The 26324-nt window shown below is 40.7% G+C and overlaps 1 protein-coding gene across 1 annotated transcript in view; it reads right to left on the reverse strand.

Annotated features, from left to right (window-relative positions):
* Positions 1-240: 240 nt before the first annotated feature.
* Positions 241-26324, reverse strand: part of KCNH8 (potassium voltage-gated channel subfamily H member 8) — a 251936-nt gene continuing 225852 nt past the window's right edge. The window contains exons 14-16 of the mRNA XM_059729358.1: positions 23942-24048; positions 22774-22850; positions 241-2093 (exon numbers count right to left, since the gene is read on the reverse strand). Coding sequence (XP_059585341.1) covers positions 1401-2093; positions 22774-22850; positions 23942-24048 — 877 coding nt within the window. The 3' untranslated portion in view covers positions 241-1400. The remainder of the gene's footprint in view (positions 2094-22773; positions 22851-23941; positions 24049-26324) is intronic.

A 26324-nucleotide genomic window follows, 5' to 3' on the forward strand; every position in this document is an offset into this window, starting at 1 on the left:
TATGGTCTCATGATGCAAACCCTACATCTTGAAAATGCATATAAAATCCCCATGGAAAGCAGCTGCTGCACATACATGGTAGTTACTATTTAAAGTTCTAATATACTGAGCACTAGAAAAAAAGATTTCAAAATACCAAAAGCAATTAAACCTTTTTTATGGACAACTTATTAAGTCTCATGATTTTTCCTTAAAGAGCAAAGCTATTTTTAGGTATACAAATGCAAACCAATAGATAAATACAATAGTATGCTTGTTTATTTTTTTGTACCGGTTAAAACAACCTAATATTTTAAAATTTGTATTTAAAAATATATTGCTCTAAGGTTGCAAATCTACCTGCCAATTTTCAGCTCTCTGTATTTGGTTGACTAAAGATAATTAACCTCCCAAAGAACAGGGATTTCTGTTGAAATGTTGACTCAGCCTTAACAATAGAAGCAGTAATACAATGCTATGATACAAAACAAGGATACTGAATGTCATTAGTGTAGCACAGCTTACAGGTTAGAATATCAGTATATGACTTATCATGAGATATGTCATTCCAGGTTTTATATTTTTTTAAATAAAATATCACCTATTTTTATGTGAATTCCACAGCATGGATACATTCATTGCAAACTGCATGCAGATAAAAGGAAATCCAGCTGTAAACTACATCATTAACAATAAATAATTTGATCTAATACATGATGGTAGTGCATTTCTCATTAAAATTGCAAGCTTTTACCAAAATGAAAACAAACCCTTATTCTCTTTATAAATATTTTAAATAGTTTTAAATACATATTTCATACCAAGTATATAAAAATAGCTTATTTTTCTTGATAAAGAGGTTTCATTTACATGACAAATGACGTGCAACAACTAACCACTCTCTACCAGCTCTATTTGGTTGTTTGTCTAGGAAACGACATGCAGCGATAATTGTCTCTCTGCCTTCGCAGAACTGACAAACAGACCAGCAAGACTCATGATCACCTGAAGCAAACAGTGCCATGGATATTGTTTGGGAACAACAATCAGACTCTCAAGAAGAAAACTTTTGCTTCAAGCAACAAAAACCTCTTATGACAGTTCTTTTGTCCTAGACTTCCAGCTGCTCTGTGACCCTCAGGGTCTTTGGACTATCACAAAAGTCTGCCAAACAGACCATTAAGTGACATCTGTATACAAAATTCTTTTCAACATGCTTCTAGAATCTTGAAATTGTTTCCTACTGTGTGCACTGGTTATATCTTTTCATATCCATTTGCTTCCTATAAATACAAATTTTCATGTTTATTAGTCCCAATGATCACCAGAGAAAAGGCAAAACAAAGCAGTCGTGCAGTAATTTATAAATTTAAAACTGGCAGCTGTAGAACATGCTTTGAGTACCACTTGTTGGTATATCATTATACATCTATGGCTTGGCTATCTTTAATATTCATTGTGCTTCTCACAACATGTAGTGGGAAAGCTTCTGAGGTTTGGGCAGAAACAACCCCTGTTGTTCTGTGAAGGTCCCAAGACCCTGGCAGGTTCTCAAGGCTTAGCGAACTGACTGGCCGTTGACTAAAGCTACTTTTCCTGCATCTGTGCAATGATGTCTCTGATGAGGAACATACTGAAGAAGAAAGAGTTGCTGAAATAGACTGAAGAGGAGTCAAGGTAGTATCTGAATGCAGAGAGGTGCATCTTAAAAATTGCAAATGATTTTTCTCAACTACCTGATAATTTGAAGGTGAATATTCAAGGCCTGAAGTATAGTAAAATTCACCGTCCGTAGAATTTAGAACTTTGGATTCAGTCCTTTGGGGACTGCTTCCAACAGATGATGAATCCACGTTCCAAATGTCAGGGGTGGTGTTACCGTAGCGAAGTTGCGCTTTGGTGCAAGTAACATTCCCAGCTTGCATGTGCATGCAGGGTTGATGTGAAGTCCAAGTTGTTCTAGTCTGTAAGCTTTCTACTGTAGGACTCCTAGATGGGCCATGCACTGCACAGAACCCGGGAGGCTTCTGTGATGTCAGTAAATTCTCTAAAAGATGCATCACATTCTTCACGTCCTTACTTAACTGGGAAACCTCTTGAGTGAGTGTAGTCACCTGTAGCCAAAAATGAAAACAGCAATAATTACGTGATAATGCACATAATGAATGTAAATGCATGATTTACAAATGCTTCTGAAATAGGTTGTTCTAAAGGAACCCCTTTCTAAGGATACAAAAAGGCCTTTATGGCAATCATGTGGTATCTTCACTGAAAAATAAATTTGGTTTAACTAGAGAAGTAGTGTATTGGAGACAGTTTGTCCCTTTATCTTATCCCATTAAACAGATGCATAGATTACAGCTGCAGCATATCTCCTTCCCTAACAACAAAATACAAATATATATACATCAATATACACTTGATTTTACATATATATCTATACTGATAGATAGACAGATAAAACTAGTAAAGGTGGATTCTGGAAACTTCATATATAAAACTCTTCCAACTTATTTAACAGGGGAGTTCTATGTATAGAGAGGACAGGATCAGACCTGAGGGGACTTTTGTGCCAACAAATAATGACATTGCTTTGATTTATAAAAATAAAAGCATTTAAAAGGTAGGCAAGGCATGAATTGTCCTTTAAATAAGTAAATTTTTCAACCAGCAATGACTGTGCCCTGCCACTGTGCAAAAGTAGCTAATTCCTGCTGAAGGATGCAACAATGGGTTTTTATGAAAGCTTAATGCTTAAACTTTAAACTTCAATTTAATCTTTAGACCTACACGAGAAATGGTATTGCCTTCCTAGTCTTAACCTGGAAAAAGCCCCTAGTCTAACTTGTCCAAAATGCCTAATCTGTTTGGGTGGTTTGGATTTTTTTAATCTTCATTTTCAGATCCTGTAAAGGTGCCAAATTTCCAGAAAGTACTAAACATCTGCTCTTTAAAAACTGGGGAACCAAAAAAGGAGGCACTGAAAAACGCATTCACTAATGGAAATATGAGCCCTTATGTTGGAATAGTTCAATTTAATGTCATCTCTGCTGACAGGCGTAATACTTCAAACTGTGCTCACATTTGACTTTAGGAAGCTTTGTGAACTAACTGATACAGGGGGCTTTGTGAGAATGCAAGTTTAATTGAAAAGTTTGCACACCGGCAGTCTGGGTTTTGTTTCAGGTACACAAAATACAATGTGGGTCTTTCCAGGACATGGCTATATTCATGGGAGAGATTATTCTTGAGTACCTCTATGAATGAAACCTCTTTTCTACTTAACATTTCCTTTTCTTTCCAGGTTCTGAAGCTATTGATAACAGCACAACCCCCTTCCCTCCCTCCCCCCACATCCTCCTCTCCAAAAAAAACCGTATACAAAGAATTCTATCCTGAATAGAATATATAATTTCTCATTGTGTGTGTGACCAGACCCACAGACTAATACATCTTGCTTGGAAAATTAAGCTAATTTAGGTGGAGCTGGAGAGACAGACTAAGGAAACCAAACACTTAATACAAACATGAAATGGAACAACTCATGTTCTATATTATTTTCTTGTGTGAAATGCAAAGGGAAAGGTTTTATGGAGTTAAGGCCAGTTAATTATTTTTAATAAGCTAATGAAAAATCAAAAGGGGAAAAATGAGTCTTGTTTTGCCTCCAGTAGTTGGTATTCAATTTATTTTAGCTTAGATTACTGTAGTTGTGCCTGTGAAAATAAATGCATGCAGTGTGTTAAAGCAATACTAGTGGAAGTAATCTGTCAAAAATGAGACATGGTTATACATTATTTGCTTCAGAAGAATAAACTCACCTGTCAAAATAAGAGAAGAATTAAGAGGTACTTACTTTGCCCCAAACTTAAAAGACTGCATGACTGGTGCAACTTAATTTTTTATAATAAAAATAAAGTTGTCACCTTTTTTGAGACAGGCTATTACAGGAAATCCACTGAAAAGAGCACTCAGGCTGGATTTGACTACACTATGGTCATCCGCTATACTTTACAAGTATTACGAGGATATGAAATGTTTGGTAAGGAGAAAAGGAGGAAGCTTATTTACAGTTCTTATAGGTCCATTTGGTCCGTTAAATTTTGAATTCAATTCCCTAATATTGTTTCATCTATATATATAAAGGGCTTAGCCCATCTATCTGTGTGTCTGTTTATCCATAATGCTCTTTAAGGGTGCCAGGAGCCCAGCATGGCAGGGAGGACAGAGGGAGGGACCAGTTGAGGAAAAGCAGGAGCCGGGCTCCTGGCTACTGTGAGGCTACCATGAGAAGACAATTGGATGCACAATGCCATCAAGAATGCCGTGCAAATGAATTGCAAGAAGAGGCCACTGTGAAAAGACAATTAAATACATGACATAATCAAGAAAGTTGTGCAAATGAGTCCCAAGAAAATGCCTCTGTGAGAAGACAATTAGATGTACAACGCCATCAAGAAAACTGCCATTCATCCATCATTCTTGATGGGCAATTCACTATTATTTTAATATTGCTCTCCCTTTTAAGAAGAAATGCTTTCTTCTATGATCTTGCCTGATGGGAAGAAATAGGGAGTAGCCAAAGATTTGGAAAAGTCTAGACTGTTAGCTGGAAGATTTGTTATTTAAAATGGTCTGCACGTATGTATATGTGCAATTAATAAGGTACAAGTTGATGGAGCTTATGAACATGTTGCATAGTGCTTGAGTTCTGTAGGACTAATGAAATGTGTTTTGTGCTGCAAATGGCTTCTTGAAGAATGCAGGGTTGATATGCACTTTATAGACTTGCTAAATAATAGGGCTGTGCAAAGCTTCCATCGCTGATTTGATTTGGCAGAGACTTGGCCCGATTTGGCAACTGAACCTCCAAATCCGAATTGAATCAGGAGACCCTTTAATCTCTCCGAATCAAATCAGAACCCTCCCAATCAATTTGGAGAGATTCAGAAAGATTTGATGATTCTGACAGACAGCTTAAATTTTTTTCTACATACCTCAGGGTACCAGGCGGCTTATGATTCCTGAGATGCTGGAGCGGATGGAGTGCAGAGGGGTCCCCAGCACACTCGGCAGCAGACCCAGAAGTGGACCAGAAGCACTTCTGATCCACTTCTGGGTTTGCCGTCAAGCACACAGGGCCCCCCACTCTGCACTTCTGTGGGACTCTCCATCTGCCCTAGCATCGCACTGTTCATGAGCCATGCCTGGTACCTTGAGGTATGTAGAAAAAACATTTAAAGCTGTGTCTATGGCCAAATCGCTGATTCTTTGAATCAGCATCGAATCTTCAGATCTGGATTTGGCTGAATCGAATTGGGGACAGTGATCCAAATCACTGAATCAAATCTCTGTCCCCAATTCAGGTCGAGTCCAAATGTGATCCAAATACAGCCCGTTTTGCACAACCCTACTAAATAAGGTATATAAAGCTCAACTTTTGTGAACTAGAGCTCACTTCATGAAATACTGTGAAAAGACAAGCACAGAGCAATGTATAAAGTAGAGTGAGTCATTTAAATACAAAAGGTGGGGAGAGAAGGAGGGGCAGCAGTGCTTGGAGAGGCAAACAAGCTAAGAACCTATAGGGGGAAAAATGGAATCACAAAAGCTAATCCAGGTAATGGGATAGGAATCTGTAGTCCCTGTTTAAAGCATACTTAACACAGTCCAGTCTGTGAATGATTTCTTGTTCCACAATTGCCTGTTAATGCTGGTTTTTAAAATGTTGCTGCCTGAGAACAGCAAACCTGAGGTCGGCAATGGAATTTACGGGGAGGTTAAAGTGTTCAGCCACAGGCAGTTTTTTCTTTCTGCGGCTGTCAGACCAGCATTCATTCATTCTTACAGACAGAGATTGCCCTGTTTGTCTGATGTAGATATCAGAGAAGCACTGTAAGCAGGTGATAACATATTTGATAACATTGATAGAGTTGCAGGTGAATAAACTTTGAATGTTGTACTCCTTGTTATTTAGTCCAGTGATGATCTGGTCTGTAGTGTGGAGGCACAGCAGGTATTTGGGTCCATTGCAAGGTCCAGTGCCTCAGTTAGGATAGGAGGTAGTTAGTTTGTTTCTTGAGAGACTCAAGGTTTAACAGATACCTGGTTGGCTTGAACTTTAAAGACAACATGAGCCATGCAAGCCTGCCAGGAACATGACAAGAATTCAGTTAGAGAATTAAAATCACCTGTGGAGCAGAGCACTTATGAATAATAGCAGAACTCCAAAGGCTTGTTTTTATGATTCGGGAACAAAGCAGCTCATGAAAGGTCTTCTGCTCTACTTGTGCTACAAGGAGGTGGGCTCTGCCCCAGCTCCAAATATATCAGTGTAGGTAGGAATACTGTGAAGTGGGAAGCAGAAAAAAGTGGCAATCAAACTTAAGGCTACTCAAGTTCAGTGTTTGGAAACTCCTTTTAGGAGCGCTGAGAGGGAGTGACCTATATACTCTAGCCTAGAAGTAGCAGAAGCAGTGTTAGTGGGTCAACAACAGATCTGTTCCCTTCTCAGTGGGCGAATCTAAACGTTCATTAATGTGCCTTAGATACTGCACATTTAGTTTAGTACTTCCTTAATAAAGTTACTGAGCAGTAGCACTGGTACCTAGGTATTTGGTGACACTTACTGCGTATTAGCCTAATAACACTGCACAGTAGGCTATTACCACAGCTTTTGCCATGACATGCTACTGCACGGTGTTATTAGGGTAATGCGCAGGAAGTGTCATGGAGAAAGCACCCAGTGAGGACTTTTGCTAGTGAGTTCCCACCTCACAGCCCAGTACTTGGATTTTGTTCAGGGTTGTCAGTAGGGAAATTAATTTCACTTTATGTGCATGAATCCTAGCTGAGCTATGAAGGCTATAAGGAAAGATTAGATTTTTATTTCTCCTTAGTTTTAGTTTTTCCCCTCCACTTTTATAACAGCATTTATTACTCTGTCATCTTTCTTCTTTTTGTTCACTGAAATATAGTGGAGAAAACCGTGCTATTTGGACTTGGTATTTATCAAGTGCTTCAGTGCCTACATCTCTTCTTTGATAAATGAGCTACTTTTTAAAAAAAAAAATTTTGGTAAGTAGCTTGTTTCCAATATAGTAACATTGACTGATTTCATCAAGTAGTTGCTGAAGTTTTTCTAAACAGCTCTCTGTAGCACAGGCATTTTCATATCTCGAGCTTTTGGTAGAACTTTTGCAATAAAGTATATTGGGCATGTTCTCCATTTGGTAAAACCAATGTAGATACACCTTTGTTAAACTGGTATTTTCTAATGTATTCACTGATAAATTACATAAACTCTGACTATTTTCTGGACCTTTCCTGTACTTGTATAATATTAGGGAGTTAACTGTATTTCATTATCCAAGTAAAGTTGGGTCTGCTCAGTGTCTGGAATTGGACACCTCTATAAAAATATTCTAGACCATTTTATAATAACCCAAACAAGAGCTGTAATATCAGTATATGAAATTAGAGTATGGAATTCCTGCTGTGCAATGATTTTTGGTAAAGGGAACTTTTAAGAAGAATCTGAGGGTTTAAGAAAAGTAGTATGAGTCAGCAAGCTGCAGTTCTCTTTTGTGCATTATGGTGTTAGGAAGTACTGTTACACTGGTAATATCTTTCAGATGACGTAGAAAATGAGGTGTTCCCCTTGTGTTCTTTCTAAGATTGCTGATGCTTTCTGGTGCCCCGTCCGGTTTGGGGTTTTGGTAATTTATGGTCTGTTCCTCCAAACTGCTCCTGCAGTTTCATTGACTATCATGCTTTTCTTTACCAATAACCTTAAACTGTTGTGCAGTGTTGATGTACTTAGTATTGAATTAACAGCTTCTTTCACCCTACACTTCAACAGCAAGTGAAGTTTTTACTATCATGAACAGATCTAGATAATCATCAAATGATCCTTATTGAAACTTTTAAATGTTAATGGCCATTAACATTTCTATATCTTTATAGATTTCCTTCTTGAGAACAAGGGAGAAAAGTATGATCTCTACTAGCATTTCCAGCAAGACTGAGTTAGACTCTTACCTTGCCCTTGACTTTTGCTAATCTTCCTAATTTTGGCTCCTCCATCACATAGTCTGGTATGATTTAAATTTTCCTTTATTGCTTTATTTATTTGTGCAATTTATATTATTCCCTGATGAGTTTCCCATCCCTCCTTTATGAACAACAAAGAGAGCGATGAGGTCAACCTAAGTTAGTAAAATGCAGTTTGATTAAGCAGAGGAGTTGGATGGCATTGTGCAGGAAAAGATGCAATATTTATCTTCTTTATCTTTAGCTATCTGTTCCTTTGATTTTTTTCTGTTCTTGCTATTGGTGAAGTTCAAATAATAGCAATTCACTTGGAGTCAGTTAGGAATTGGGAGAGACTTGGAGTGAGCTATCTTTTGAGGTACATGTTAACCACAACTTGAAACTTTCTGATTACTGGATCAGAAGCCCTGAGAGTTTGAAATCAGGATGGTGAATGCATGACATGAAAGAGCTCAGAACATCAATAACAATATATAGAACTTTTCAGGTCTGGTTGCCCGCCTGACTACAGCCAGGGCTGATAGTAACCATAATTTATGGACTGATGGTAGGTAGTTCAGTAGGAAAGGGCATCAGAAACACTGCATTGCAACTGCTGTGTGTTGGAATGTGCTGATTTGTTGATATCTAAGGGCTCTGTGGATGTGTTTCAATTTCATATGAAGTAGTATTTGTTAAGTAGATAAGAAGAGTATATCAGGTGTGGACATTCAATTTAAATTAAGCCCCCCTACAAACAAGGAGGCTTTTGAAACCTGTTTGACAGACACCTGACTGATTTCCCACCATCACTGGATAAATTAGGACCAGAAGGTTAACACAATTAATATTAACAAGTAGATAGGCCAGGAAAGGGACAGAACTGATTAAAGTATGTTAAGACAAGTTGGATGTATTCAGACCTGAGGAAATTTGCTCGATGGTATTTAAGAAACAAGTAGAAGCACTCTGTGAATCATTAGTAATTATCTCTGCGGATGCATGGAGGATGGGGGAGATCCCAAAGGCCTGAAGAAGAGTAAACATAGTACATGTCTTTAAAATGGAGAGGAAGGAGGAGGACCTGGGGAATTATAGACCAGTCAGTCAGCTTAACTTCAATACTTGGATAGGAACAAAAGCAAATTATTAAACAATTTATAAACACTTAGAGCCAGATCAAAAAGGTTTTTATGCACTCTAGTTGCCTTTTAGTTGGACTTCATGTATATTTTATACAATGTGCAATTCATCCATATAATTCTTCTTAAACGGTTATGTGTTCACTTGTGAATTCCAAAGCATTTTTCTGCCTAGCTGTGTCTTCTAGTGTCTCAGCTGGAGGCTCTAAAGCAACCATACATTTAGTTACTGCACATACAGCCCAGCTAAACATCTGTACATTTAACTACTGCTTACTCTTATAAGATCTGCCATTCTGATGGAAACACATCTGGACAAGAACCAGGTAAGTTTAAGTCATTCTGCTATTGAATTAGAGATCATTTTATTGCATAAGACAAAAAATATTGCAGAATGGTTCGTTTTCCTTGGTGCAATTTGTGAGTACCTAGCGGGGCTTGTCACTGATGATGGTAATGTTTAACACATTCTCACTGCCTCTTTTCCCCCTCGGTTTATCAATATTCTGTGTAAGCATTCATGTGGTTTGTGCTGCTCCTTCAAGTTGTACTGTGGACTACTGTGGTAGTAGTCTTCATCCTTGGCATTTCTAAATGTGCCATTATCACAGGGGCTTCTGAAGAATTTTTAAGACTCTTTAGTAGGAAAAAAGGGGGATTCTCTTACTTTTGGTGATATACAAGCAATTCCTAAAGTGAATGTCTTAGGTAATTCCTTAGTAATCTGGAGGAACTGTCCAAAAATCATTAGCTTTTTATTTCAGTAAAGCAAAGTGTAAACTACTGCTCTTGGGAAGGAGAAATCAAACACACAAATACAAAAATGGGAAATAACTGGCTAGGTAGCAGGAATGCAGAAACGTGTGTATGTGGCGGTTATAATATGGCGGATGAGTCATCAATATGATGCTGTAGCAAAAAAGACACTTGTTATTTTGGAACATATTAATAGGAGTGCCATATGTACGGCACAGGAGGTAATTATTCTGCTCTACTTGGTACTGGTAAGACCTCAGCTGGAGTAATATGTTGGTTTTTAGAGTACCGTCCTTTAAGAAAGACTTTGGAGACAGTACAAAGAGTCCAAAGGAGAACAAAAAGAATGGTAAAAGTTTTGAAAACAGGACTTAGGAAAAAAGATTGGAAAAATTGGGTTTGTTTTCTTGAGAAGAGAAGATTGGTATGTCTTTCCATATGAAAAAAAGTGGCTATAAATAGGATCAGATCAGGACAACAGACCGGATGACCTCCTGAGGCCCCTCCAGCCCAGTTTTTCTATAATTGATCATTTTAATTCCCTGTCAATTCATCCTGCCTTTCCCTTGTTTTTATAAATGTTTGTATGGAAGATTCCTCCCCATCTGAGGGGAATATGCCCTTCTTTTCCATCTTGATTCCCCTAACCCCATGCCTGTGTTTATATATGTAATATCTTTATATATGCTCCCTCTCTCTGCTTTTTTTGTTTCAGGAACCTCAGTTTCAAGAATCTGTCCTTGGACTCCAAAGGCAACAAATTGCTTGCATCCAACACCTATATCCTCCACTTGGTCATGAGTTAAGTAATTGTGCACTTGCAGTAGTAAACTGAGTGGCTCCTCTCTTGATTAATCTTGTTGGGCATCTCTCCCCATCCTTCTTGTCAGTAGCTATATCAGGGTTCTATACTAAGGGTTGTATACCTAACGTTTTTTTAGTTTGAAATCACAAACTGAAGTTTGTTTATTTTATGATAATTTAATGAACTGCTTCCTTCTCTCGATGCCAAAAAACCCTACTTGCACCAATCATCCTTGAACTCTCTCAGTGACTTTGGAATCTTTTCTACTTGGATGAATACTAATGGATGTTCTCTTGGTGCTCCAAATTTAATATTGGAAAAGGTCACTTTGTTCTTATTCTTCTTTAGTTGTACTCTGTTGAAAAAGCAGAGAGAATGAGCAGTGGAATAAGCACAGTGCCACTTCTTAGTCAGCTGTAGTTTCACTTCTCTAAATATTTGATGCCTGACTTTTCAGGTATGCTCTGCATTGTTTAGGTTGAGGGGAGAAGGTATAGTCTCTTGGCACCAGGTCCTGGAATTCCACTTCACCATGGAGAAGAACTGCATCAAGGTATCAAGGGCCTTGCATCTAGGTTTTCCCACATCCATCTTGGGAAAGGAACAAGTTTGGACCTGGAAAAGTTCTGAGATTTGGAGGTATCTGCTATTTTTGTCGCATTTTCCTGCAAAAGCCCAGCTATTGTCAAAAGAAAAAATAATGTATTTTCCTTTGTTACAGTGCTTTAAGGTATCAAAGTGTAAGCTGGTAGAAACTTATTTTCGGTTAAGTAACAAAGGTAGAAAGGTGAAGTAAGATGCAAACTTAAAAATTAAATTGAAAGTATTCCTAAGCACACGCATTTCCAATTTTGTTTGAAATAAAAAGAAAATGAAAAACAAACAAAACCCCACAACAAACCAAAACAAACCAACAAAGCAACTCCAAACACATTAAAGCAACCTTAGGACTAAATTATTAAATTGTCAAATTGTGCTTGCATCACTAAAAGATAGCATTTAAGGTTTCAAAGGGTTGGCTTTACTATGCTACAAATCAGTAATATTTTCTATTATTTTGATTCTGGTCATACATTTCATAGATGTCATAGACATTAGGGCTGGAAGGGACCTTGCGAGATCATTGGGTCCAGCCCCCTGTCCAAGGGGTAGGAAGTCAGCTGGGGTTAGATCACCCCAGCAAGATAAGCATCCAAGCATTTCTTAAAGGTATCCAGAGTAGGTGCTTGCACCCCCTCTGGGGGAGTCTATTCCAGACTCTGGTGACTTGGATGGTAAAGAAGTTTTTCCTTATGTCCAATCTAAAATGGTCTTTCAGCAGTTTGTGACCATTGGACCTTGTCATTCCTTGGGGTGCCCTGGTGAACAGATGTCTTCACAGTTCCTGTTGCACACCCCTTAGATTCATAGATTCATAGATTGTAGAGTCGGAAGGGACCACAATGGATCATCGTGTCCGACCCCCTGCCCGTGGCTGGAAAGAGGACAGAGGTCAGATGACCCCAGCCAGGTGACTATCTAGCCTCTTCTTGAAGACCTCCAAGCTAGGTGATAGCACCACCTCTCTTGGAAGCCCATTCCAAATCCTGGCCACCCTTACTGTGAACAATTTCTTCCTAATATGTAACCTAAATCCACTCACAACTAGTTTACACCCGTTATTCCTAGTCACTCCCTGGGGCACCCTAGTAAACAGCGCTTCCCCTATTTCTTGTTGACCTCCCCTAATAAATTTATAGGCAGCCACAAGATCTCCCCTCAGCCGTCTCTTGTGAAGGCTGAAGAGATTCAGCTCTCTCAACCTCCCCCTGTAGGGTCTATCACGAAGACCACTAATCATGCAAGTGACCCTCCTCTGAACCCTCTTGAGATTCCCCTTGTCCCTCTTGAAGTGTGGTGTCCAAAACTGGACACAGTACTCCAACTGTGGCCTGACCAGTGCCACATATAGGGGGAGTATCACCCGCTTTGATCTATTAGTCATGCACCTGCTAATGCACGACAAGGTGTGATTGGCCTTGTTGATGGCCTCGTTATACTGCTGGCTGGTGTTCATCTTGGAGTCAATTATGACTCCAAGATCCCTCTCTGCCTCCGAGCTGCTGAGAAGGACACTCCCCAACCTATAGGTGTGCTGGGGGTTCCTCCTTCCCAGGTGGGGTACCTTATATTTTTCTTTATTAAATTGCATCCTATTTCTTTCTGCCCATTGATCCAACCTGTCCACGTCAGCCTGAATCTGCTCCCTGCCCTCCGGTGTACTAACTTTGCCCCATAACTTGGAATTATCAGTGAACTTGGAGAGGGTGCTCTCCACGCCCTCGTCCAAATCTCTGATGAAGATATTAAATAATACCAGTCCGAGGACCGAACCCTGCGGGACCCCGCTGCCCACCTCCCTCCAGGCAGAGAAGGAACCATCCATCACCACCCTCTGGGTGCGGCCCCTAAGCCAGTTGGCCACCCACCTGACCATGTAGGTGTCCACTCCATAGTCTGCTAGCTTCCCAATGAGGATAGGGTGCAAAACTGTGTTGAAGGCCTTCCTAAAGTCCAGGAAGAGGACATCAGCCTCGGCTCCCATGTCCAGGCAGTGTGTGACCTGGTCATAGAAGTCTACAAGGTTTGTCAGGCAGGATCTACCTGTGACAAACCCGTGCTGGTTTCCCCTCAGCATCGTTTCCCCTGCTGGGCCTGCACAAATGTGTTCTTTGATTATTTTCTCTAGCATTTTCCCAGGAATAGAGGTAAGACTGACTGGTCTAAAGTTACCCGGCTCATCCCTTCTCCCTTTCTTGAAAATGGGCACCACATTGGCTCTTGTTCAGTCCTCAGGGACCTGGCCAGAGCACCACGAGTGCTTGAACAGCTGTGCCAGTGGCTCAGCTATGACACTGGCTAATTCTTTCAGCAGCCGTGGATGGAGTTCATCCGGGCCTGCTGACTTGTACCCATCCAGCTCCTCCAGGAGCTCCTTAACTATTTCAGAACTAACCGTAGGCGGACTGGTGCCATGTGGACATCTGTCAATGATCGAGGTGGGGGAATTGGCTTGGTCAGTACATAGAAATACTGAAGCGAAGAACTCACTGAAGAGCTCTGCTTTTTTCCCCGCATCAACCACCAGCTGTCCTGATTTGTCCTGCAGGGGCCCTATGTTGCTCTGAGCTTTCCTTTTGTCCACTATATACCTGAAGAAGGACTTTGTACCACCCCTTATGTACTTATAGGCCGTCACCAAGCCACCCCTGAGCCTGCACTTCTCCAGGCTAAAGAGTTCCATGCCTCTCAGCCTCTTCTCATAAGGCCTGTTCTCTTGACCTCTAACCATGCATGTAGCTCTCCTCTGGACTCTTTCAAGCTTCTCCACATCCTTTCTAAAGTGTGGAACCCAGAAATGGATGCAGTACTCCAGCTGTGGCTTCACCAAGGCCGACCGAGTAAAGTGAGAGGATGATTTCTTTGGTCTTGCTTGAGATGCATTGGTAATGTACTACATCAGGGCTTAAAAATGTGCAATGTAAAATAGGGGGCCTGAAGATGTCTTTTTTGCTTGAAGAGAAGCATGGTTTTCACTTAGGAATGGTGGAAATGTTGGAAATGCTACTACTTTAGTTATTGTACATAGATTTACAGATGTGACAACATAGTTCTTGTCATTTGAAGTAGATGTTCTGATCTTTGTCTTTGCACATGCTGTAAATTAACACTTTGAGACTTCTTGATATTACTGTATGGCTATCTAAATATCTGAGCATGTGAACTATATATTTAGACATTTTAAATGACAAACTATTGGTGGAATTCTGTGTCCTCCTTTGTATCTAAATGACAACTTTTTTTAGTCATATACTTAGGTGGCCCCTTGTGCACTGGTAGTGATTCCATTTCCCTGAGGGTACAGGTATATAGGGATGTGTAGTCTGAGCGTAGGGAAGTAGGCTATGAAAAGGCTGGATACATATGCAACTACATAAACATGTCTGTTGTGCATGAATACTGGCATCTAAAATGTGAAAATGTAGGTGTTGAAAACCCATGAGTAGCAAGTATTAAACAAAGGAAGAAGGCAGTGCTCCCATGAGTTACCCTAGCCATTTTATTACTGGGGCTATTTCAACCAGGAACCCATTCACTTAAGAGAGGTTTTGAACTTGCATCTCTCTCTAAATTCCCAGTACAGTGATCTACCCACCATATTTTTGGGAAACTTCTCCAGCACTCCTTTTGATGTTGGCAACAGCGCCAAGCAAGGCAGTTATATGGGGCTAGAAGGCCATAACCAAATGAGAGGATAGGTTATTTGGATAGGTCCATTAATAGCTATTAAATAGAACAGTTCAGGGATGTGTCCTCCAGTGATTCCTAAACCAACGATGCTGTAGATCAAAGGGAGGGTATAATATGGGATGGATCACTCTATAATGCTTTGTACATAACTGTCTGTCTAAAGCATCTTCTACTTGTTACTGTCATTGACAAGATACTGGATTAGATGGGTCATTGGTCTAATTTGGTATACCATGGTTTATGTTCTCATGACCTGGCTTTGCTCTCATTTCATTGGATCTTGCATAAAAACAACTGAAAAGAGACTTTTGTGGGGTGAGGGGGGTGGGGGAGGGGAAGATGAGTCTCTCATCTGGCTCATAGACTTAAGACATACCTCTCTGGGAGGTAGGACACCCATCTTCACGTTGGCCGTCTGCCTGATATAAATCGGAGGCTTGAACCCATTTTTCTTACATCCTAAGAGAGTGCCCTAATCAGCAGGTTGATGGCTATTCAGGAGTGACAGCCTCTCAATTATAGAAATATTCATTGAAGCAATAACTTGAACCTAATTCTTCCACATCTCTGTTAATACTTGCCCACTGTGCTACAGTCTATCTTGCTCAATGAATATTTAGTTATTTATAAAACAGGAAATGGCTGAGAGAGCACAACCCAACTCCATAATGCCATATAACCTAGTGGTTAGATGACCATCCTATGATGTGGAACATATGGGTGCAAGTCCCTGCTTCAAATTGGCGGGGTTGGGATTTGGGAACAAGTCTTTTTAGGTCTCAGGTATGGGCCCAAATTCCTCTGATATGGGGTATGGCATTGTATGATGTATTTCATTTTTCATGAGAAAACTTAGACCTGGCAAAGGAGAGGGTTTATAGGTATAAGACTTGAATCTTGTGGGGGAATTCTGACTTGGGGCATGCCTCTGCAACCAGGAGAACCTCAGATTTCTCCACTTGCAGAGGTGTGCCCTGAGTCATCCCTTCAGGATTGGGACCCTGAAGCCCTGGGACTGCTGGGGGCCCAACCTTGTGGGCCAATAGGAGATGAATTCTTTACCCAATGAAGTGGATCAGCACAGCTGACCTGCTTCAACTGGTGACATCTGTTTATAGCTCCATTTCCCTCTGAATTACCTCACGGGGTAGTACTTTGCCCTTCATGCTACTTAGCATTTCCTACTAATTTAGCAGGCTTCCCTTTGAGCATGCTGGCTCCTTTTAATCCCATTCCTACACAGCCAAAACTATGCTATGTAGGCACCCTGAGTCCCTAACTTACTCAGCGCTAAGGATCCTAGGGCAGGGCATTTAGAAGTTAAGTGTTGTAATGCCTAAATCTTTTTGTCAATTTAATCCCTGGATGATTCGTTCACTAATAGTTGATTGTACTGAACATCTGACTAGGGATGGTGGAATTTTTCTATTCCATCAAACAAACAGAGTTGTTTTCAAATAACAAGTAAACTGCTGTAATACAATTGCCTCCTATGAAAGCAGGTATATTTTCCATTTACTGATTGACTTCTAATCTCCACTAGAAAATGTATTGAAAGTACTGTTGGTTGCTGCTGGCTACCCATGTCCTCTTTCTTCATATTTAAAAAAATGGGGTTGAATGACTTAATAGAGAAGGTCAGTTTCTAGCTGTGCTAATACTCTAATTTATAATCAGCCTGCTTGGCATCAGTCACAGAATCATAGAAAAATAGGGCCTGAAGGGACCTCAGAAGGGTCACCTGGTCTAACCTCTACTTGAGGCAGGATCAGCCCTCTCTAAAGCGTCCCAGCCAAGTGCTTCTCTAACCTGTTCCTAAAAACTTCCAAGGACAGAGATTCCACAGCCTCTCTAAATAATCTTATCCAATGTTGAACAACCCTCAGAGTTAGACATTTTTTCCTAATATCCAACCTACATTTGCTTAGTTGCCATTTAAGACCATTACTTTTGTCCTGTCCCATCTTGTCCTGTCATAACTTTCCATTAATGGTCACAGATTGAGTGACTGAAATTCAGTCATACAGACTGATCTCCTATATTTCCAGATAGAGTTGCTGTATCAGGGACGGGAACCTAGATCTGCCCCTCCCACATACCATAACTAGTGGAATATAGAGTCAAGCATGCACTCTATCCGGCCCAGTTATTCCATTCAAAGTGGAATAGTTTTTACAATAGAAGCTAAGAGAGTCCCACTCCAGATTACAATATTTCCTGGAAGCTAGGAGATACAGGTTCATCAAGCATAAGAAAAAAAAGAACCCATATTTCTAATATCCTATGTATCTTCTCTTCCTCCTTTTCCTTGGCTTTGCTCACTGCCATATTGTATAAGTGCTCACTGGTTAGAGTCCTGCTGGGGAAGTAGGTAGAGAAATACCTAGTTTTTGAACCCTGACAGGTGTGAACTAAGTACCAAGCTGCTAAGTAATATTGAGACTTAGGAGGTCCAGGAGATGCCCGGAGGCAAATGTTTAGGCCATGAGGAAAATTAACTAATGGAAAAGTAAGCACCGACAAACTTTACTGGTTAGATTTGTTGTAATACTTCACTCTGTGATTCTGAGTTAGGTGTTTAGGCTCCATATATAATGAATGGGGAGACATAAGTAGCTTATAAAACCCAGAATGCTGAGTGAAGAGTTGCTAAAAAAAATCCAGTCGGAAATGTTGAGAAGATTGCCTGCATCTGCACGAGTGGTGGACTGCACAATTGTTACTGTGCAGTCATTTAGTACTTGCATAAGCTACTGTGCAGTAGTGTCATATCGTGGTTAATTCCCACCAATGCTGCTGTGCAGTAGCAATGAGGTACTGCACAGTAGCTCGTTGCTACTGCACAGTAGCATGTTGTGTAGACATGCCTGGTATGTCTTAAATTTTGCCCCTCTCAGGGATTTAAGCTTCTCCTTCCTCTCAGGATACACAACCCCTTCTAGGATTGGTGAGAAAGCTGTTTCTCTCTCACACCCTCACCAGCACATGTCAGCTCAGTGCTGCTTAGCACCATATAAATATGCTCTACAAGAATGTTCACTGTACAAGAGATAATTTTAAATACCTAGGTTGTGAGGGACTTTTGGGGGTCTAAGTATAGTGCCAGTTAGTTACCCAAGTCTCAGAACATTACCTATAGGCTCAAAAACATTGTACACTGTTTTAGATCATTCCTTTATGAACTAGGGTACAGACTGAGCCGTTCATGAACATCCACACAAATTTAAGCCTATGGACAGATTAATTAATTTCAATGGGATTGCCAACATATATAAATTAGAATCACAGAATTGGAGGGTTGGAAGGGATCTCAAAGGCCAGAGTTCAGACCCCCTCCAGGCATGCAGGATGCACTATTCCCATAGTATCCAGAACAATACCTATCCAGCCTCTTCTTGTAAACCTCCAGTGAAAGAGATTCCACAGTTTTCTGAGCTAGCTTTTTCCTTTCTCCTACTGTTCTCACAGTAGGGAGGGTTTTGTTCCCCTGCTCTAAGATTTAATCTAAAGCTGTTGCTGCTCTCCTCTACCTCATGTCCTGGCCTCTGTTGCAAGGGGGAACAATAGTGTTGTCTCTCCTTTATGCCAGCCCTCTAATATTTGAAAATTGCTATAATTTCCTCTCTCGGTCTCCTGGGGCACATCCAGATGAGCACGCACATGCATTTCCCCAGGGACAAATAGCAGCGGCACATAGTGCAGTGGGATGTAGGGAAACTCTAGTACATAGTTGTGCTGATGCTACTTGTCCCAGGGAACACCTGTACATGTGTGCTTTGGCGTGCAGCAAGTTGCCTGGGTGGGGTACGGGAGGCTAGGGCCAGCACCTGGGCTGACCCCAGAAGCCTTACCTGAGATCTGGGGGCCTCTTGAGCCTTCCATGGTGGCAGTTTGGGTGCATGGAGCCCGGCTGGCAGCCAGAGTGTGGCTCCAGCTGGCAAAGCTCTGGTTTTGGGTGGCGCACTCTGCTGTCATGTGTGCTGCCTTGCTTTTTTCTGCTGTAGGTTTTCTTGACACTGGGATCTTCCAGTGTCAAAAAAACCCACTGTGTTGTGAATTAGCAGTGCGTTGAACACCTGGATGTGTGTCATGTGTGGTTCATGGCACCACAGATGGGTCTGCAGCGCTGCAAGCCGCACATGTGCACTTATCTGGATGTGCCCCTTTTCTTTAAATCAGATATGCCTAGTTCTCTCAGCCTTTCTTCCCGTGGCTTCCATTCTAAGCTTTTCATCACCATTGTCACTTGCCTCTGGATGCTCTCCATTTTTTTTCTACACCTTTCTTAAAATGTGAAGCCCAGAGCTGCACACAATACTCCAGCTGAGGCATTTTCCAGTAGTGTGGTACTGTCACTTCTTGTGTCTTACATACAGTACTCCTGTTAATACATCCCCAAATTGCTTTATGACAATGGCATCAAATTCTGGCTCATGGTTAGTCTGTAATTAATCAAAACCTCCTTCTTAGAAATACTACTACTTGGGCCAGTGATTCTCAACCACAGTGCCAGAGCACCCTGGGGTGCCACCAGGTCCTTTGGAAGATGCCTCGAGGTACAAGGACATAGGCAGATAAGTGCAGGTTCTGGCTTTTTCCTGCCTAGACAATCTCCCAACCCCACTGGCTAGCCCTTATGCAAGCAGGTAGGCACTGTAATCTATACATTAGGTTTTGAAATTGGGTGCCACTCAGTTCACAAAAGTTATGGAGGTGTGCCTTAACTCCAGTGACGGGTGCCTTGAGTTGAACAAGGTTGAGAACCATTGGCCTAGCCAATTATCCCCATGTATGCTTTTAATTTTTTCATCCCTAGATGTAGCACCTTACATCTGCTGAATATCATTTTGTTGTCTACTGCCCAGTTCTCCAAGCATAGAACCATAGAAAAGCAGGGCTGGAAGGGATCTAGGGAGATAATTTAGTCCAACCCCTAGCCCAAGACAGGATCATCCCTGACTAAAACATCCCTGTCAAATGTTTGACTCAGGTCTGCAGGCAGAAATCTAAGCACTGAGAGAAGTGAGGTTTAACACAGAACTGCCCTCTCCAGTGCATTTCCTATTGTCTACCTCAGTGACGCTCAGCTAAGGTGTCACAGCTATAAGGTGTTCAAATATAATTTGAGACTTAAAGTATGAATTTATAGTATCAAAATCATTTTCTCCTGTTGTGGTCTTTCTGTGTTCTTTGCAACAGAAAAAATACTCTATTATTTTTCTATATTCAAAAAACAAGTGAAAACTAAGAACTCGCATTTTCCAAGGGGTATCTTGGAAATAGGTACTAATGTAGGGTGCCTTCGGTCAAAAAAGGTTGAGAACCACTGGTCCAGCTCTGGGTAGTTCTCTGCTCAGCATGAAGGTTTTTTGGGGTGACTAAAGCATCTAAGTCACTTCCTGTACTGTATATGAAATTTAGGTGCTTATCTCTGGGTTATGGATTCTAATCTGGGACCCTAAGTCTTTTTATTGGTCTAGCCATTACAAACGGAGGAGCAACACAGTAGAGCCTTTTCTTTGTATAGATAAAACTGAATTTGTGTTAAGAAAAAACATTCTTAATTTTTTTTCTTTTGTTTAAATGTACCACAGCATTGAGAGATTTATGTTACTTCACTGCAAAAGCAATAACAAGCATAAAATGACTGCAGATAAATTGTTTGGCTATGCTGTGGGATATCTGCTCCAAAACTCCTGCCTGTGTACCATATTTTTAACCTGCATGTTGCTGATAATCATGTAGTACTTATTTATACCCTCCTCTTTGAAAAATATCTGTTCTCCCCAAGGTTGAAAGGAGTGAATCAAAACAGTTTCCCTGCATCCCACTGAAGTTTCAGAAGCATCCTAGTATATTAAAGCAAGCAACATTTCTTCTTGCTTGAATATTGTGGGTATATATTGGCAACTCATGGGGATAAGTCTGAGATCTCTGCACCCAGTTTTCTAAAAAAGCTTTGATCACTGGGGCCATGCCAAGCATGTCTGAAGCCATAGACTACTCCAGTCTGTGTTTCTAAAGGCAACCTTAAGAGCTTCTGAAGCAAGTCTGGAAGTAAAATGATTTAAGTCCTTCTCAATCCTATCTCTGCTACAGTCAGTCATATTTAGACTTTCAGTATATCTGAACTTTGTTAGCTCCAGATTGGGTGGGGAGGTGCAGGGAAGGGGAAGGGAATGGAAATGGAGTGCTGCAGAGCCACTTTTATCCTTTCTCTCTGAGTTGGATGTGAGGATTAGGCCCAAAACTTGGAAAGTGGCCAATCAGCAAGATGCTGTGCGTGTTTTATGTAAGAAAAATACCTGACATTTATGGTGACAATGTTTCTTTCAGTAGCAGGAAAAGAAAGGTGAGTCTTCTTGTTGGCTTTCAAAAGGTTCTTAAATGAACCAAAATACTAATATCATTTGGAAAAAAAATATAGAAAATTCAAATGCTCCATGAAGAATTACTGTTTTAAGTCTGAAGATTAAAACCAACGATTTCATCAGGAAGCAGAGAGTCTAGCCTTTAAACCTTAACTATGGAACACTGCTACTGCTGTTCCATCATCCAGCCTGAAGTACTGCATTCAACTTAAAATGTAATGGTGTGAATTTCAAAATATGCTGTAAACACACAGTATATTTTTTCTGGGAATAGTTTTTCTGAAGTTCTTTCTTTTGTGCTATAACCGAGTGATAGCTTAGAGCAGTGGTACCCAACGTTTTGTCCCTGTGTGCCAGACCAAATGGGACAGGTCAGTCCATGGGTCTGATCCTGTGTGGGGTTGGTCTGCAGGTAAAATCCAAAGTGCCAGTCTGACCCTGCATGCTCAATCTAGCCATATACTAACCCAACCCAACATGCATGGATCTGACCATGACGGGACCCCACACACCAGCCTGAACATGTGGTGGTGCAATCTGCAGTGTAGGGCCACGTTATCTGGTCAGCTGGCTTCCCCACAGGTCTGGAAGTAGAGGAGTAGCAATTAATGTTGCCACTGCTCCCCTGCCACCAAATTTAGGGACCCTTGGGGAGCCCCAGTGGTTGGCTCCATAGGCTAGATGTGGCCCATGGGCTGGATGTTGAGCACCACTGGCTTAGAGCAACATTACTGAAGTATCTGAATCATAGGCATCTGGGCAGATATCAGAAACTGTTTTAAAGTGTGGTGAATTTAAATAAAATTATGATCTAAAAAAGGCAAAATTATGTTTTTTAAAAATCTTACATTCCCAAAGACCAGTATTATGAGCAGGATAGACAAGCTTTTCCTGCCAACTTCTGAATTCACTCAGATTATGTAAACTCCAAAGTGATGTGAATTTGAACATTATTGGGTTTGGGTTTTGTTTTGAATTGTGGAAAAAGCCATGCAGATGCCCAAAGATGCAAAACAGATTTTAAAAAAATGGTGCTGAAAGTGAAATGCAGGACACAGACACAGTGACAGACTGAAGCAAAAGCACAGGTGTAAAGCACAAAGAAGTGTGAAGAAATTCTAAGAAGATGCCACACAGAATATGTGTTGTACCAACCTAGCTTTTAGATAGTTCTCCTAACCCCAGTACATGGAAGATAAAACAAGTTTGTAGGTTCAAGCAATCTTGGAAGGCATTAAAAAGCAACATAATTCTATATTTACAGGAAAGAGATTCAGGAACCCTTACTAGTTCTGAAAGCTCAAAAACTTTCCCAAACGACCTACATTTTGCCAATTTGTACTTGTGTTCCTGTCAATCAATACAGATTAATACCCCCACCCTCCCCAGATCTCCATACCTCATTGTTAAGTCTGTTGATCTGCTGTTTGGTTTCTTCTGCTTTGATAACTAGCACTGCAGCACCAACTTCAGATTCTGTAAATAATTCATACACATGACAATGGTAGAAATTATGAAAGTAGGTAATTTAGTGAGTCAATAATATGAAATTTTCCCTTGTCCACTCATGTAAGTTTCATCTCTGGTTTGATTGGAACCAAATGAAATTGACCATAAACAGCTATTAGATGTTTAATACAAAATGTACTGGAAATATAAATGAGGTATTGGGGGAAGCTAGCGCTGGTACTCTTGCCTAGTAACTATTCTAAGACGACAGATTGACAGCCTTGGTGACTGAAGTTCTGATAATTGGGCAGATTTTTAAAATCACGTAAGTATAAACACTACAGTCCTATTCTGCAGCCATTTTTTCCCCTGACACATTAGTGTCACAATGGCATCTACACAAATGCTACATCATTATGTAGGAACTGCTTACTCATCTAGGAGAGGGAAATGGGAAACACAATCTGAGCTGGACAGCTAATGTCAGTACTAGCCTGTTGTTTTTGCATTGCCAGATGTTATATTCATGTCTTGTTTGCTGCTACAATTCATTAGTCTTTTCAAAGAGCAGTTCATCTAAGGCTGCCTAGCATCTCCTGCTGCTCATGGTTTCACTCTTAATTTCTGATACATGGTTAGCACCCTAAGAACTACAAGTTAATAATAAAGAGCTCTTTAATAAGGAAACCTGCAGTGAAGTTCTAGTATAGTTCTTGAAGGATTTTTTCCAAGTCTGTCACTTACAGGATTTAACCTGCAATGTGTTGAGCTCCTTCAGTGCCCATTAACTTCAATGAGGTTGAGGACACTCAGAACCTCGCTCAGATCAGCCTCTTCATATATAATATGAAGAATGATATAGCAGAAATACCAGACACCTGATGAGCCATTCATCTGGACCACTCATGGGCAGAAACAGGGAAACTGGCTCAGATATAGTGAAGACATCCAATTGGACTCTCATAACTTCTAAGAATTGTGAATAGTGTGGTAAGGTAGTTGCATATTAAATCCATTTGTGTCATATGTAAAGGAATCATGGAAATATGGTCAAAAGTCAGTCACCAAACTACATGCTTCAATGAGTGATTTATCAGATGGATAAATATAGCACTAACCCCCAATTGTAGGTGATACTCTCGACTCCTGTCTCAGTTGTTCAGAGCGAAAGTCAAAAGTCTCACATTCCTCATTATTGTTTCCATCTTCTATCCCATCAACAATCCTGTTTAAAAAAAAAAAAGGAATACTGGCTTTGAATATTTACACAGATACCAGACTTCATAGTATAAATGTTTGTGTTCATACTCAGGATGCATAGCAATGCTTGAAAAAGCAAGGCTGAATTCTGCCTGACACCAACCTTAGGTTCCTAGCACATGTTATATTTGTGGTATGATTAAAGCATTAATTGTGCCATAGATAGTAACAGTGTTAAATGTGCACCTGATTTATGGCACCATAAAGTGGCAAACCAGCCACCAAGATGTTCCACAAAATATGTGGACCATCTTTGTGACTCCTTTGTATGGCACCATAAATTGGATGTGTAGCACTCCTGCACCTGAAGCTGTCCTAGGGCTGAGGTCGAGAATTAACTGGGTGCAGCTTCACAATGGCACAGTTTGACTTGGTGGACTTTTATACCCTAGCCCAAAAATTGCACTTCCTGCCATGTATATCTGCATCCCAATTCCATGTATGCCACTGTTTTAACATCTGCCAGGGGTCTTGGAGAAATATAAATTCCATTACTGGTATGAGGAACTCAGTTGAGGGACTAAGGATTTAATATGATCAAATTTAGGTTGAATATCTTTAACCATAGTTTCAAAATTACCCTAATTTTAACATTAAGTTCTAAAACCTCTAGTCCAGTCTACTTATATTTCCTTGCATTTTTCATATCCTAAACCTGGGCAGTCCAACTTAATTTGCCCTGTAGACTGGACCAAGCCCATGGGATTTCTTGTGGGCCAGACAATTTGCTTCTGGCGGTGGGATGGTGACTTGTTAGTGTGGCTGTGGAACCTTGGAGATTAATATTGCACTGCTTCTGCTCACCCTTACCTTTCCTGCCACCAATTTGAGTCACCAGAGGCAAACAAAGAACTCAAATTTGGTGGCAGGCATAGGAGAGTGTGTGTATGTGTATGGGGGAGGCGCAAATAACAGCAGCATTCTCTCCCCTGAATTCCAGGGTTACCCAGGCTGCAATTTAACCCCTCCTAGGCTGCCACTTGCTGCTTCTGCACAATAATGCTCAGCCACACTCTAGCTTGCAAATCTTGTAGGCCATCTCATTATTTGGATGGTCTGTGCTGCCCTATACTCCATACAGCCCAGTGGATGGATGGACTACGAAGGCAACATTTTTGGGATGACAGTCAAGTGATAGAGGCTGTGCAACAGTAGCTGCACAACAACAAGGACTTTTACAAGGTCATTCTTACTCCTACTGTTGAAACTGTTCCACTTGTTATGGAATTCTAGTTCCTCCTCCAAGATCGATTTCCTTTTTTTCCTACCTAATATCTTCCAAACTGCCCTATGACCACAACTGTAGCCTCAGGGCTGTAGGAAACAGATGGAGCTCTCAGAGAGAATTCTGGTTGGCTCAGCAAGAATTCTCCTTCGGCATCCAAGGAAAATACATACTAGAGTTAAACTTGAGGTATGGGATGAAGTTCCTGCCCTCATGCTGCCTTTTACTAGACAGAAAGACAGCACAGAAGTACGATGTTGGAAGGGAGCATGTATATACTCGCCTAGGCATATTGCAACTGGATTTACTAAAAGGGAGCCTGGCTTCTCATATGCCTGTCCTCTTTCTTATGCTCCCACACAAGGACAGGAAAAATCATAGCCCTTGGTTAGAGTCACATTTACCTTTTAATACTAATAGGAGGGAAAACATGTGTTTTGGGATTTGGAGGTGTTTTTTCTTCCTCCCTCCTTTCTCTTCATTTAGTCAACATAATCTGATATTTTTAGTAGTTTGGGCTCAGGAATTCAGTGAAATGATTTTGGCAGGAAGAATGATGCATCTCAAAATCATGTGTGTTATGGGCCATTTTTTCTGTCTAACTACCTCTGCAAATGCAAAATTATTTATGGAAATAACAGTGTGTGTAACAAAGCACCTGCAGTCTGCTCCCATAAAACTGTGTGCTACTGTCTGGCTGTGTATGCACATGATTAATGAACAAAATTTTAACAGGCACCATGAAAGAATAATTTCCTGAACTACCACTCATTTTCCACAGGCCATTGAACAACTATCAAACAGTAATGACTTTCCACTGTAACTAACCTGAGCCAAATTCAAACATGTGACCTACTGTAGAGATGAAAGGCATTTCATTACCCATTCCTTGAACTCGTTTTACTAATGCTGAAGCTGGCCTGGAACATGCTCCTCTATGTTATCAACACAAAGGTTAGTTTGTTGCATGCTCTTACTTGAATTTGGGCTATATGGAGCACAGTTCTACATGAATT

The sequence above is a fragment of the Alligator mississippiensis genome, chromosome 5 (assembly GCF_030867095.1).
Source record: "Alligator mississippiensis isolate rAllMis1 chromosome 5, rAllMis1, whole genome shotgun sequence".
NCBI lineage: Eukaryota > Metazoa > Chordata > Crocodylia > Alligatoridae > Alligator > Alligator mississippiensis.